This window comes from Phyllobates terribilis, unplaced genomic scaffold (assembly GCF_046119375.1).
Source record: "Phyllobates terribilis strain yellow unplaced genomic scaffold, ASM4611937v1 Scaffold_5__5_contigs__length_657084704, whole genome shotgun sequence".
Lineage (NCBI taxonomy): Eukaryota > Metazoa > Chordata > Amphibia > Anura > Dendrobatidae > Phyllobates > Phyllobates terribilis.
The window spans coordinates 392,469,944-392,485,950 of record NW_027362765.1 but is presented as its reverse complement, the minus strand read 5'-3'; the positions used below and the strand labels follow the sequence as shown (position 1 = coordinate 392,485,950).

General features: G+C 48.3%; 1 protein-coding gene across 4 annotated transcripts in view; it reads left to right on the top strand.

Annotated features, from left to right (window-relative positions):
- The window catches only part of CRTAC1 (cartilage acidic protein 1), a 751,919-nt gene that overhangs the window by 619,890 nt on the left and 116,022 nt on the right, over positions 1–16,007 (top strand). For all 4 annotated transcript variants that reach the window (XM_073684992.1, XM_073684991.1, XM_073684993.1 and 1 more), the window contains exon 9: positions 483–565. In XM_073684992.1, the coding sequence (XP_073541093.1) occupies positions 483–565 (83 nt within the window). The remainder of the gene's footprint in view (positions 1–482; positions 566–16,007) is intronic.

Here is a 16,007-nt window from a genome sequence, read left to right as displayed (position 1 = left end):
GCCTAGAAGGCTCATTTGTAGCCCTGATGTCTATTTGTTCCATCTGTGGTTTTGTGCCACTAAGATCATTTGGCTTGTGTGACGATGCCCATAAAGTGTGTAGTTCCTTCTGGGTTGTGTCTGAGATAAATCCCTGATGTCCAGCAGTCCTTACCTTCTTGCTTTTATCGCAGTGACCATGTGATAGCGGCTCCTATGCTACCATATTCCTACATAGAAAAGGAACAGCTGTTGCCTGACTGGAGTTTTCCTCTTAGGATCTTTCTTCTCTTGATCACTTCAAGCGATAGTCCCTTATCCAGATAGTAGTGGCTTCTATGTTGATCCCTTTGTGAATGATGTTATGGGGGATATTGAGGTACCTAAGTAACGGTCCACATTTCCATATCACACTACACATCCTAAAAATATTACTTGTAATAGCTACAATATTATCTGATGTTAGTACCACCATTGAGGGTGCCTATTTCTGTTCCTCGTAGAGTTGGACGTCGGGAACACGCAGATCCTTACATGGAGGAACTGAATCCAGGAGATGCTTCAGAACCAGAAGGAAGAGGAACCGGTGAGTTGGGAACATTATTTTATAGTTGTTTCCTAATTCTTGTTTTCTACAGTTTCAGGATGTTTCTATAGAAAAAAAACTAATTGGCATATAGGATAATCCAGATCCACTCCGTAAGGAAAGTATGGGATTAGCTAAAGGACCATATCTGGCCACGGGAGCCATCTTGGTCTGGAATAAAGTCCTGTCTCCTTGCTGGTGACCACCTACTTGTCCACCAGCAGTAGATATTGTCAGGAACATTGTCAGGATATTCTTCTTTTAAAGGGGTTGTTCATCGCTGCCCATGGGTTGTGTCTGGAATTACGGCTCAGTCCCATTCACTCCAGTTAAGCTGAGTTGTAAAACCAGACAAACTATGGATGGGTGAGGCACCGAATCTGAAAGCTGAAGTCCCCCATACACATTACAATGAAGTCAACCAATCGTTGAGATTGTCTGACCATCTGAAGTGTATGGCGGTCTCCCTTTTGTTTTGCAGCTGTGTATAAGCAGCCTCCAGAGCTGTATGGCAGCGGCTCACTCCCCTCTCCCCATGGAGAACAGATGCATACTCAGCACAGCGTTCATGTGCATCCTCCTCACTCCTCTCCCTTTCTTGCTAACAATGCAGTTCCTCCTGCCGTTTCTTTGATACCTCCTATTAACTAGCAGGATGATACTGAGCCCTCTTCTTCAAAGATCTTTACAGCCACCTCTTGGTATATTTCCATAGTACAGGTGCCCTTACCAGGGTTGTACTACAGAGACTGGAGGTCAATGGCGCATTTATCAGTAGGGCGCTTTGTATTTTTGTCCCTGGAGCCAATGGTATATTTATCACCTCTACCAAAAATATCAAAAATACATTTAATGTTTCTGGCCCTGGTAGACGGTGATTAACATAGCATCTCTACTCCTGGTGGTTCGTGGTCTATGTAGCATTTTTAACCCTGGTAGTCAGTGGTAAATTTTACACTTTTTGTCCGTGGTGGCCAGTGATGCATGTATCATCTTTTTCCCTGATAGTCAGTGGTGAACGTATCATCTTTTTCTCTGATGCATGTAGTATGTCTTTCCCTGGTGGTCAGGAAAGCATTTTAGAACTTATGTTTCTGGTGGTCAGTGGTGCACGTATAATCTTTTTCTCTGGTGGTCACTGGTGCATGCAGTATGCCTTTGCTTGGTGGTCAGAAAAGCATTTTAAAATTGATGCCCCTGGTGGTCAGTGATGCATGGAGCATTTATCGTCCTGGTGGTCAGTGATGCATGGAGCATTTATCGCCCTGGTGGTCAGTGATACATGGAGCATTTATCGCCCTGGTGGTCAGTGATGCATGGAGCATTTATCGCCCTGGTGGTCAGTGATGCATGGAGCATTTATCGCCCTGGTGGTCAGTGATACATGGAGCATTTATCGCCCTGGTGGTCAGTGATGCATGGAGCATTTATCGCCCTGGTGGTCAGTGATGCATGGAGCATTTATCGCCCTGGTGGTCAGTGATGCATGGAGCAATTATGTCCCTGGTGGTCAGTGATGCATGGAGCAATTATGTCCCTGGTGGTCAGTGATACATGGAGCAATTATGTCCCTGGTGGTCAGTGATGCATGGAGCATTTTTGTCCCTGGTGGTCAGTGATGCATGGAGCATTTATCGCCCTGGTGGTCAGTGATGCATGGAGCATTTCTGTCCCTAGTGGTCTGTGATGCATGGAGCATTTCTGTCCCTGGTGGTCAGTGATGCATGGAGCATTTATCGCCCTGGTGGTCAGTGATGCATGGAGCATTTATCGCCCTGGTGGTCAGTGATGCATGGAGCATTTCTGTCCCTGGTGGTCAGTGATGCATGGAGCGTTTCTGTCCCTGGTGGTCAGTGATGCATGGAGCATTTATCGCCCTGGTGGTCAGTGATGCATGGAGCATTTATCGCCCTGGTGGTCAGTGATGCATGGAGCATTTATCGCCCTGGTGGTCAGTGATGCATGGAGCATTTCTGTCCCTGGTGGTCAGTGATGCATGGAGCATTTTTGTCCCTGGTGGTCAGTGATGCATGGAGCATTTTTGTCCCTGGTGGTCAGTGATGCATGGAGCATTTCTGTCCCTGGTGGTCAGTGATGCATGGAGCATTTATCGCCCTGGTGGTCAGTGATGCATATTAGCATTTCTGTCCCTGGTGGTCATTGAGGAATTGTAGCATTTCCATCCTGGACAGTAATGCATTTAATGCTTATTTTTTTCATGGACGTGTATAATTTTCTGCCTGTTACACGGACTTTTCAGTATTTCAAAAACGTAATAAAATACCATTCACAAAAAATAATTCCTATAAGTGTATAAAAAGGCCTATTTAATGTTTCAGTAATAATAGTTGAACTAATTAAGATTAATCCTCTGTTTTCTTGCTATTAAATTTCCAGCAGTCCTTGGTGTAATTCCTCCATTTTTCCAGCGGGTGGCAGTAGAGAATTGTAAATTAGTTTCTAGTTTATTCAGAAAAATAAACAAATACTTTGCAGAGTTCATTACTGGTTTCCAGTATTAACCAGTGCCGCGCTGCAGCGCAGTCTGCAAATGTCACTCCTCTAACAATCCTTATGTCAAGCATTAATCCCTGGAGTGTGCTGATTTTCAGAGCTTGTAATGCCCCAATCACTGAGGCTCGGCTTTAATATGTAACATTTTGGGTGATATCTTGTACAAAAATGTTGTTCCTAATCCTGACTTCTGCAGAGAATCGCAATTAGAGGCTCAAGTTCTTGAAGAGACGGCAGAACATACAAAACTGTTAGTGATATAGTCAGGCCTCTGTGCGCAGGAATGTTAATTATCCTGCAGTAGTCAGCGCAGATAATAGCGATGATACAATTGATAAGGAAATGAAATATAGAAGATGACTTTTCGGTGACATTGTAATGTTAGAGCCTTGCCCTTCATACATCTTCATTGTACTTGCCCCTGGTGCCAGTTCTTATCTGCAGGATGATAATTACAGTGACCTCCGGGTGTATCTCCCCTTTCCAAACAATTCCATAATAAGACCTTATATCAGGGTCCATCTTACTGTTGCATCGTCCGACCTCTTCTGGTTCTATCAAAACCGAATTAAGATCTCCATAAGGTCCTATATTAATGGGGGAGGGAGTGGAGTCATTTGTATTATACAGTGGGGGAAAAAAAGTATTTAGTCCGCCACCAATTGTACAAGTTCTCCCACTTAAAAAGATGAGGTCGGCCTGTAATTGACATCATAGGTCGACCTCAACTATGAGAGACAAAATGAGAAAACAAATCCTGAAAATCACATTGTCTGATTAGGAAAGGAATTTGTTTCAAATTTTGGTGGAAAATAAGTATTTGGTCAATTACAAACAAGCAAGATTTCTGGCTCTCACAGAACTGTAACTTCTTCTGTAAGAGGCTCCTCTATCCTGCACTCATTACCTGTAGTACTGGCACCTGTCTGAACTTGTTATCAGTATAAAAGACACCTGTCCGCAACCTCAAACAGTCACACTCCAAACTCCACTATGGTGAACACCAAAGAGCTGTCGAAGGACACCAGAAACAAAACTGTAGCCCTGCACCAGGCTGGGAAGACTGAATCTGCAATAGGCAAGCCGCTTGGGGTGAAGAAATCAACTGTGGGAACAATAATTAGAAAATGGAAGACATACAAGACCACTGATAATCTCCCTCGATCTGGGGCTCCACACAAGATCTCACCCCGTGGGGTCAAAATGATCTCAAGAACGGTGAGCAAAAATCCCAGAACCACACGGGGGGACTCGGGTCCCCTCCCTGCATGTTTGGTTCTCTTTAGAGCGCCAATGAACATGCAGGGATTGCCTGCCACTCATTGTAATGCCGTAGCCATGTTGGTTGTGGGCATTACAGTGATTGGCTGGCCGCACAGCGTCATCAGGTCTATATCAGACCTGGCGCCGCCATGCTCGTCACAATCACTCCGGATCAGACAGTGTAGGGAGAGGTGCTGCTGCGTCAGAGAGATTTGGTTGTGTATTAGGTAGTGTAGGGAGAAAAACCGTACATTACACATATCCATCTCAACAAACAGTCTTTCTGAGGACTAATCCATCTGCAGAGATATCAGGCAGGCAGTGTATATAGGCCGGCAGTGTATATAGCAGACTGCAGTGCACATAGGACAAGAGGCTCCATTCCAATTCTGCTTTCTGCTGCTGTTAGATATTTCTATACAAAGGCCCAGGTCTCAGGGGCCAGGAATACTTTTTTTTGCATCTTAATCCTCATTATTTGCTTAAAAAGCAATCCAGAGAACACCATTTTTTCTGCGCCATTTCCTTGTTGGCACTGCAGAATACAGCCAGGTCCTTTCCATATTACAGCGCTAGAAATCCAGCTATTTAAAACTGTGTTTTCTCCGTCACACGGATCAAATATACTTTTTCAGAAAATACTGCCATTTCCGGCCTCCATTAAAAAAATTTTTCAGTGTGTCAGCAAAGTTTTTGACACTGGTTTGCTGTTCAAAACAGTTACCTACAGGCCAGGTATTTAAAACTGTGTTTTCTCCGTCCCACGGATCACATATAAGTTCACTCCAAACTCAGTCATTTGTAGTGAGCGTGGAAGATACTGTCCTCCATTTAAAATGGGCAAGGCACGTGACAAGGAACGGGGAACTGGACATGATGGTAATGGTGCATGCAGAGGCCGAGGACAAGGCTGTGGGCAAGCTGAAATTGTGCCACAACAAACACTCACATCTTCTCGCCTGACCTTCCTGTCCCAATTTCTAGGGGACCGCAGTACACCACTATTGAACCCAGAGCAGTGTCAAAAGGTTGTTGGTTGGATAGCGGATAATGCTTCCAGTCACTTAGCCACCACCACCACCCTGTCTTCCACACGGCCAAGTCTCAGTAGCCGTGAGTCTGGACTGCATATTCCTCACCTTGATCCTCCTTTCTCCCACCATGCTGAGTGCCCAGAGACAACTGATCCCACACTTGGACACTCTGAAGAGCTGTTCACTTTTCCATTTATAGATTCGGGCCTCTCGCCCGGTCCACTTGAAGTGGGGCAAGAGAAAATTGCGTGTAGCAATGCCAAATATTTGAGCAGCCACGGTCACATGAAGGCTACGGTGGGAAAGTGTCACAAGAGGTGGACCATGATGAGACACAATTGCCAGAAACTCAGGAGGAGGACCAGGGTGTGGAAGTGGAAGACGAGGTGGTGGATGATATAGTAACTGACCCAACCTGGCAGGAGGACATGCAGAGCGAGGACAGCAACACACAGGGGGAAGGAGGCAGAGCACCCCAACAGGCAGGAAGAAGCAGTGTGGTGGCCGCAGACAGAAGGCAGGCAACCGTTCCCCGTAACACCAACACGAAGGAAGTTGCCAGTACAACTGTTAGGTCTTCCCGAGTCTGGTTGTTTTTTAAAGACTCTGCCGATAACCCCAAAAAGGCCATTTGCAACACCTGCCAGGCCAGCATCAGCAGGGGTGGTAAAACGACCAGCCTGACCACCACCAGCATGATCAGGCACATGGCAGCAAAGCACCCGACTTTGTGGGCCGAACCCCAGGGTCCAGGAACAGTGTCTGCAGGTGGCACCATTGCTTCTTCCGCTGTTGTGCATGCAAGCCAATCCCCTGTCCATGGTGCATTCAGTTGTCCATACCCCAGTCCTTGGAATGCAAGCCCAAATATGCAGCCAATGCCCCACAGGCCACACTACTAAATTCTCACATTTCACAACTACTTGTGCTCGAAATGTTGCCTTTTAAGCTCGTGGAGACGGAAGTGTGACGCCCCTGCGAGTCCAGTCGCCACAGAGATACTACATCTCACCCAGAGGTGTGGTATCTCACTCTCAGGTAAGGAAGGAGTACTGCCCAGAACCCTGACACCTGCATCCAACACTAAACTACTCCAGACCAGCAGGCGGAGCAAGATGCGTCGCTCTCCTGCTGAGCCCTGTCCCTGGCTGGAGTGGGGGAAACCAAAGTAGGGGGGAGCCATGTAGTGGGTGTGGGTGGAGGAAGCTAATTAGGGGAGCTCTTGAGAAGGAGGATATAAAAAGGGGAAGCCATCTTGTGAGGTGTGGTCAGTCTGATGACTTCAGTGAGAGGAATAGAGTGTGTGGAGCAGGAGCTCAGCAGGAGCTCTGCTCTGGAGGAGGGCCTAGTGAGAGAGGCCCAGGACAGAAAGAAGAGAGGAGAGGAGCAGGAAGGAAGGCTCCAGTAAAGCAGAAAGGTTCCCAGGGGTACGGGCAGTGCTGGAGGCCACCCGTACGCCTGAATCTACCAGGCGGTGGAGGGATTGAGCCGCAGAAGGGGACCGGCCCCTATACTAGCAGAGTTCTTCAAGTCTCAGCTAGGTAACCGGAGGATGCAGCATTTCAGGTGCTGCAGCCAAAAGCCACATCTAACTCACCAAAAAGGTGGCCATAGAGGACCCAGGGGACAGAGAAGACGTCGCCCGACAAGGTCCGCGGTCACTGGCTTGGGACACTGGGTGTGAGGGTCCCGTTATGTACTCCGGAGATGCCTGCGGGTTTGCTGAACCCCTCCCTGAGTAAGCAAAGTACGACGTGGGAAGTTACCCTGGCCCTGGTAACTTGGAGTCTAAAACCCTGAAGACTGCACCCCACTGTCTCTGTGAATTATTACTGCGCCATCATCCCCTGCACTACACTGCACAGCAACATCTATAACATCACCATTTCCTGCCCTAGAGCTAAGCTCTGCCTGTGGAGAGCTGAACCAACTCTGCTGCACTAACATCAGCTCCAGGGGACCTGCTCCACAGCGGCAGCTCCCTTTTGCCGCATACCACAGGTGGCATCACGAACTTCATATAAAAACTATAATCCCCTTTCCCAAATTCCCCTTTTATTGATCGCCCTGGGCCACGGACCGGGTCACCACCACTGTGACATCTCCCCTAGCAACGACTGGCCCAGCTACCGAGTACCCCACGGCCCAGGGGGCGAGTCAGAAGTGTTCTGCAACCTGATGGCAGCGGCCGTCCCTCGGTACTCGGTCCCCAGCCGCCACTATTTCTCCCGGTGTGCCATCCCCGCATTACACAAGCACGTGTCCCAAAACATTAGCCGTGCTCTCAACAACACAGTTACCAGTAAAGTCCACCTAACCATGGACACGTGGACAAGTTATTGAGGGCAGGGACGGTACATCTCTCTGACGGCACACTGGGTTAACATAGTGGAAGCTGGGACCTAGTCGGACCTTGGGACGGAACACGTCCTCCTGACGCCAAGAATTGTGGGCCGTAGGTCAATCAGGGTTGCCCCCATGGTCTACAGCTCCTGCGCCTCAGCCTCCTCCTCTTCTTCAGCCTCCATCTCCGAAATGACCACATCAGTCACAAGCTGGAAGCACTGCAGCACTGCTTCGGCCAAGCGGCAACAGGCTGTGCTGAAGCTAATATGCTTAGGTGAAAAAATTCATAATGCTGAAGAGTTGTGGACAGCTCTGAAAGAGCAGGCAGATCTGTGGCTCACACCGCTGAACCTACAGCCAGGCATGGTCGTGTGTGACAATGGCCGGAAACCTGGTGGCGGCTCTGAGACGAGGCAAGCTGACACAGGTACCATGCCTGGCCCATGTGCTTAACCTCATGGTTCAGCGGTTTCTCAAATCCTACCCGGAGCTGCCGGATCTGCTTGTTAAAGTATGCCGCCCATTTTAGAAAGTCAGCTACAGCTTCCGCCGCCCTTGCAGTGTTTCAGCAGCGTTTGCAGCTTCCGGCTCACAGACTGGTGTGTGATGTCCCCACGCGTTGGAACTCTACACTGCAGATTTTGGGAAGGATTTGTGAGCAGAAGAGGGCAGTTGTTGAGTACCAGCATCAACAAGGCCGTCGGTATTCAGTTCAGACTCCACACATAAGACCTCAGGAGTGGACATGGATGTCAGACATATGTACCATCCTCCAAAACTTTGAGGACTCCACCAAGATGGTGAGCTGCGATGACGTCATAATTAGCGTCACCATGCTGCTTCTCTGTCTTCTGAAACGTTCTCTGCTCACAATCAAAGAGGATGCATTGCAGGCGGAGCACGATGAGATGGAGCAAGGAACCATACAGGGTGATTACACACAGCTAAGCCTCATCTCATCGCAACGTGGATTGGCTGACAATGAGGAAGAGGAGGAGGAAGGACAGGAGCTAGTTTCATGCACTATAGACCGTACTACCTGCACAGCTGTCATACTGTCTGTTCAGCGTGGATGGCCAGAGGACAAAGAAGAGGAGGAAGAGGAAGAGAGCATAGTAAGTCATCCTCTTGGTGAGAACACGGAAGTCTTGCCTGTTTGCAGTCTGGCACGCATGGCTGACTTTCTGTTACGCTGCCTTTCCCATGACCCTCGCGTTCTCAAAATTTTGGGTGACAGTCATTACTGGGTGGTGACACTTCTAGACCTACGCTACAAGAAGAACTTTATATCTCTTATTCCTGAGGCGGACAGGTCTACAAAAATGGGGCTCTACCAGAAGGCCCTTGTTGCGGAACTATTAAAAAAATTCCCATCTGAAAACGCTGGCAGCAGAGGGCCCACTTCGTTGGACAACCAAGGAGTACAGGCGAGAGAGACACAACTTCAATCCAGCAGAGGCAGGGGAACACTGTCAAAGTTCTGGGAGAGTTTTCTCAGACCCTCCCATCGGACAGGCCCTAGGCGTGGCGTACTCTCACAAGGAGTGCAAAGTTTGGGAAGATGCCGAGGGAGTACCTTGCCAACCGTACCAACGTCCTCCATGATTCCTCTGTGCCTTATAATTATTGAGTATCCAAGCTGGATATGTGGAATGAACTGGCTATCTATGCCTTGGAGGTCCTGGCGTGCCCTGCCGCCAGCGTTTTATCAGAGCGGGTTTTTAGTGCCGCTGGTGGAATTATAACTGATAAGCGCATCCGCCTGTCAACTGAAAATGCTGACAGGCTGACTATTATAAAAATGAACAAGGGCTGGATTGGGCGAGACTTCTCAACACCACCGAATGATAGCAGCATAACATAAACTCCAATCCAGTGTCTTTTCTTGGGAGGTGTATTCCCATGCGCCTCTTCATACCCACACATGGGTATACGCTTCCTGATTTTGTCTATTTGCTCTTGTCCTCCTCCTTCTCCTCATCCTCCACCACCATATCACCAGGGTGACCGTGGTCCGTGATGCAACACCCACCTAATTTTTTTAAAGGGTGTTTATGATGCCTGTAAAAAATTTTTTTTATACAGTATGTTCATGTATATGACGCTCCCCCTGGGCCCTGTGTGGGGGAATACCCAGAGCCGGGTCTCTTTGTAATGTCAGGGGTTGTAGTCTCCGTGGCGGCGACCCGGTCCCGTGGCTCAGGGTGGTCAAACCAGTGGCGGATCTGTTTACTTGGTTTTTAATGTTGAAATGTCCGACTACGCCATCCGTGGATTGCGGTCACTGAGAACCGCCGCTGCGGGGCAGACCACTGAGGCTGATGTTGTGTGCGCAGCAGAGGGTAGTATAACTCCCCACGGGAAGAGTATAGCCTCAGGGCAGCTTGTGTAGATGGTGGGGGTTGTGGTGCCTGGGCGCAGCAGAAATGACTCAGAGTCCGTGCAGTGCAGTTCAGGGTCTTTACTGTTGGTAATGAAGAAGGCCCTGCCGGGAGTACTGGCTAACATTAGAGGCCTGGTCAGTCTGTGAGCGAACAAGAGTTCCCCTGGCCAGGTGGAGGTGTAGGCCTTCCCGTCTGACTGCACTCTTCCTGGCTACCCTGCTGTAGTCGTGTAGTAGCCCACATCCCTGAGTGTACAATGTGGTGCTCACCCGTATGGCTGGTGACTTGGGGCCTTTGGTGCCTTCCGCTCCTCGATGGCGGTGCCGGTCCCTTGAGTGTGACTGAGCCTCCGGGCTTTCTATGGCCAGAGGACCTGAAATCCCCTGCCAGGTGGTTTCTGCTGCTGGATGTGGATATCCTGACAGCCTCGGACTCCGGTGTCCGGTTCTCTGCGTCTTCTGCCAGGATGAGCTCTATCAGCTCCAATCCCTGGCTTTCAGCTCCTGGCTCCTACAGAGCTCCTTGCTGCTCCTCTGTCCCTTCCTCTGGAACTAGACTAGACTCCCTAACCCCGCCCCAGATCCAGTTTATAAAGGGCAGGTTCCTCCCCTCCCTGGACTGGGGCAGGACTCGTTGCATGCAATAGTGCTCCTGACCAGGAAAACCCATGCTCGCTCTCAGACATGGTATTTCTACCACTGTGGCAACCAGACCCCCTGGGGTGCCACATATACCCTCCAGGGGTAAATGTTTGTTAGCCCATACACTTAGTGCATGGGCATTACAAGTAAAGGAGGCCCGCTTCTTTCTAATGGGAGGCCCTCCTCCACGTCTCTTCCAAGGGGCATTGAAGTGCCTCCAAATTTTTGGCAGCCCTTGCATTCACTGCATAGGCCAACACTATGGGAGACTCTCCCCTTTCTAATGGGAATTTGTCGTTACTGTGGCCCTGCTCTGTGTGTCTTTAAATTCTTAGTGGGGTTTTTCCTAAAATTGGTCAGCTGTTGGACTCACTGCATGCCCTATAACTGTATAGCAGACTCTCTCCTTTCTAATGGGAACATGTCGTACTTGTTACTGTGGCCCTGCTCCATGTGTCTTTAAATTCTTAGTGGGTTTTTTTCCTAAAATTGGTCAGCTGTTGGACTCACTGCATACCCTATAACTGTATAGCAGACCCTCTCCTTTCTAATGGGAACATGTCGTACCTTGTTACTGTGGCCCTGCTCCGTGTGTCTTTAAATTCTTAGTGGGGTTTTTCCTAAAATTGGTCAGCCGTTGGACTCACTGCATACCCTATAACTGTATAGCAGACCCTCTCCTTTCTAATGGGAACATGTCGTACCTTGTTACTGTGGCCCTGCTCCGTGTGTCTTTAAATTCTTAGTGGGGTTTTTCCTAAAATTGTCAGCCATTGGACTCACTGCATACCCTATAACTGTATAGCAGACCCTCTCCTTTCTAATGGGAACATGTCGTTCCTTGTTACTGTGGCCCTGCTCTATGTGTCTTTAAATTCTTAGTGGAGTTTTTCCCAAATTTTGGCAGCCCTTGCAGTCACAGCATGGGCATTATCACTATAGGAGACCCGCTCCTTTATAATGGGAACATTTTTTTTACTGAGACCCTCCTCTATGTCTCTTCAAAGGGGTATTGGGTTGCGTCCAAATTTTTGGCAGCCCTTGAAGTCACTGAATATGCAATAAGAGTATAGGAGACCCACTTGTTAATAATGGGAACAACAAAGCATAGCCGGCTCATGGCTCTCTAACAATAGCTAGGGCCGACTGCTGGCCTTTTAAGAATAGTAAGGGCCATCTGATGTCCCTCTAAAAATAGGCTTTATGACTTTCAGAGTCCCTGCATCATAAATAAAACAGGATGTGTCTGATGATGTGTCACACACCACGTTGCCAGATAAGGTTGTAAAATGTTAAAATGACATTTCCCGGTGAATGCATTTGTGCATTTGTCTTTAAAAAAAAATGTAAAAAAAACAAAACAATAGGATCTTACTTTAGTATAAAAAACAGCGTCGCCAATTTAACAACAATGTAATCACATTGTTCAGCTCATGCACCTCCTCCTCCATCTCCGAAATGATCACATCAGTCACAAGCCGGTAGCACTGCAGCACTGCCTTGGCCAAGCGGCAACAGGCTGTGCTGAAGATAACATGCTTAATGCTTAATTGACAAACCGCCCAGCGCTGCAGAGTTGTTGAAAGCTGTAACACAGCATCCTGATCTGTGGCTCTCACCGCTGAACGTACAGCCAGGTATGGTCGTGTGTGACAAGGGGCGGAACCTGGTGACGGAGAAATGACAGCCGGGGTAGATACGGTTTCCCTCTATGCCAGTCCTTTCACCATAGCAGCAGCAAAGTTAGCGCTATCATGAACTCTCCTGAGGTAGAAGCCAAGGACCACCAGAGGATTCTCTGGTGGGACCGTCCAACCCTGCTAAGAAGCAGTCCTGGCTAAGAAAAGTGTGTGGAAAGGTTCCCGGACACTCTATGGCTCCTTTTTTACTGAGGAGGAAACACACGCAAACACGTAGGGGAACATACAAAGTCCTTGCAGATATTGTCCTTGCTGGGATTTGAACCCAGGATCCCAGCGCTGCAAGTCTTCAGTGCTAACCACTGATCCAATGTGCTGCCATTCACCCTCTAATATCTAACAGGCTGGAGAAACTTGCACCTACTGGCACTCTATCTTCAGCTCCTTTGTGAGAAAATATATTTGGGCAGCCCCTCAGTCTACCAAATAAAATTCCTGAGAAGAAAATTGGGGATGGCTTCGCTACTAGTACCGGGGGCAGTGCTAATACCATGACGTTGTACCATAGTTTGCTGGAAATATTCCAAGCTGGTAGGAGGCAAGCAAATTCCCACAGAAAAGTACCAGCAGTGATGTTCAGGGACCCGCGCTTGTAGAAGACAGAGACAACACCGGGAGAAATAGTGACGGCTGAGGACCGAGCATGGACACGAGGCATGAGGTTGTGAAAAGCTTCCGCCTCCACGAGCCTAAAAGGCCACATTTCAAATGAAAGCAGCTTTACAGGACTTCCTGTGAGAAATCACACACAGAGTAGATAGGGTTTCACTCTATGCCAGTCCTTTCACCGAGTTAAATACAACTGTCAGCAACCGTCCCTGGCCACATTCACCTGTCTACGTGTTTGTGGTTAGGCGGTCCTTCCCAGTAAATGCACTGGGGAGGGCACGGGTAATGTTGTGGGACCCGTGCTTGTGAAAGGCGGAGGCGATACCGGGAAATATAGTGGCGGCTGGGGACCGAGTATGGACACCCGGCCGCCGCCGGCATGAGGTTGTGAAAAGCTTCCACCTCCACGAGCTTAAAAGGCCATATTTCAAGTGCAAAAAGCTGCCCAGAAATTTGGCAGTTTAGTGTTGCGGCCTGTGGGTTGGTGGGTGGCTGGCTGCCTGCATACTTGCGCTTGCATTCCAAGGAATGGGGTAGAGACAGCTGAACGCTGCAGTGGGACAAGGACATGGACAAGTCTGCAACGACAGGTTCATGGCGGGAGGCATCTTCGCATGCGCCAAGGATCACTTATGATGGGCACACTTTTAGGCAGTGACCTGGAAGTCAGAGATGCTTCCCCATGCTGTTCCCATGACTTTTCAGCACTGTATGCATGTGTCTGATGATGTGTCACACACCACATGGCCAGATAAGGTTGTAAAATGTTAAAATGAAATTTCCTGGTGAATGCATTTGTCTTGGTTGAAAGCAATGCAAAAGTGCAAAAACGCATCAAAAACTCTACGTGTGAACATAGCCCAAGGTGTGGAGGAGTATTTTTGTTTTTGGTTATTTATTTTGCTTTATATTCATTGTACATGTCATGGAAAGGATGATCCTTAACATATTTCCCAGGAAAATCCATTTTGGTTTAGTTTTGGTATGTTTTATTGTGAGTCTGTAAAAGTGGTGTAATACTCTGACCACATTGTTGACAGAAGTGACATGGGAGTCAGAGATGCTTCCAGGGGTCTTCCCCATGCTGTTCCCATGTCATTTGAGGACTGTTCCCATCAATTTGGGCAATTTTTAGGCCCTCTGCAGACCGCCGGGGGGAGCCGCCTGAAAAATGCTCAAGTTTCCCATAGACTTACATTGGGCTCGTTGCTTGGGTCGAGCACCCGAGTATTCCAATTTGCTCGACCCGAGCAACGAGTACCCGAGCATTTTAGTGCTCGCTCATCAATAATGGTCAGATGAAACCAAAGTAGAACTGTTTGGTAGAAACACAACACTTCGTGTTTGGAGGAGAAAGAATGCTGAGTTGCATCGAAAGAACACCATACCTACTGTGAAGCATGAGGGTGGCAACATCATGCTTTGGGGCTGTTTCTCTGCCAAGGGACCAGGACGACTGATCCGTGTACATGAAAGAATGAATGGGGCCATGTATTGTGAGATTTTGAGTGCAAACCTCCTTCCATCAGCAAGGGCATTGAAGATGAAACGTGGCTGGGTCTTTCAGCATGACAATGATCTCAAGCACACTGCCAGGGCAACAAAGGAGTGGCTTTGTAAGAAGCATTTCAAATTCCTGGAGTGGCCTAGCCAGTCTCCAGATCCAAACCCTATAGAAGGAGGGAGGGAGTTGAAAGTCCGTGTTGCCCAATGACAGCCCCAAAACATCACTGCTCTAGAGGAGATCTGCATGGAGGAATGGGCCAACAAACCAGCAACAGTGTGTGCCAACCTCGTGAAGACTTACAGAAAACGTTTCACCTCTGTCATTGCCAACAAAGGATATATAACAAAGTATTGAGATGAACTTTTGTAATTGACCAAAAACTTATTTTCCACCGAAATTTGCAAAAAATTTCTTTCCAAATCAGACATTGTGATTTTCAGGATTTGTTTTCTCATTTTGTCTCTCATAGTTGAAGTCGACCTATGATGTCAATTACAGGCCTCTCTCATCTTTTTAAGTGGGAGAACTTGCACAATTGGTGGCTGACTAAATACTTTTTTTCCCCACTGTAAATAGCCTAATTTTGGGGTGTATATAACTTAATGATTAACTTTTTACTAATTCCGTAGCTATAGCGTGGAAGGAAAATCATCATGACAGTCTATCGACTTCCAATGATCAAGTAGCGAGTGCGCTGAGAACTCTATGTCAAACCAAGTGCGTTCAATCCCTCCCCTTCCAGTCTGACTGACAGCTGCCGATTGCACTGAGCATTGTGAGATCTCAGCAGCAGGAGAGACACTATGGAACTGTCAATCAGGTTAGATGGGTAGAAATTCAGCAGCACGGAGGGAGCAACACTGAAGAGCTTTCAGTAAGGCTAGGTAGGTGGAGATGCAGGAGCAGGGAGGAGGGATGCTGAGAAACTATTAATCAGGTTAGGTGGGTGGAGATTACAGCAGCAGGGAAGAGGAACACTGAAGAGCTGTCAGTAAGGCTAGGTAGGTGGAGGTGCAGCAGCAGGGAGGAGGGATGCTGAGAAACTGTCAATTAGGCTAGGTGGGTGGAGATTAAAGGCAGCTGGGAAGAGGGACATTAAGGAGCCTTCATTGAGTCTATGTGGGAGAGATTGGGTAGGAGGAAGAAGGAACACAAAGGAGTTGTCAATCAGGCTAGGGGGGCTGAGCTTCCAGTAGTTGGGAGGAGGGATGCTGAGGAGCTGCAAATAAGGCTAGGTGGGTGAAGATTCAGCAGCAGGGAGAAGGGACACTGAGGAGATTTCAGTCTGGTAAGGTGGATTGAGATTCAGCAGCAGGGAGGAGGGCAATGAGAAGCTGTCAATCAAGAAAGGTAGACAGATTCAGTAGCAGGGAGAAGCGACACTGAGAATTTATCATTCAGGTTAGGTAGGCTGAGATTCAGTAGCAGCAGGGAGGAGGGACAC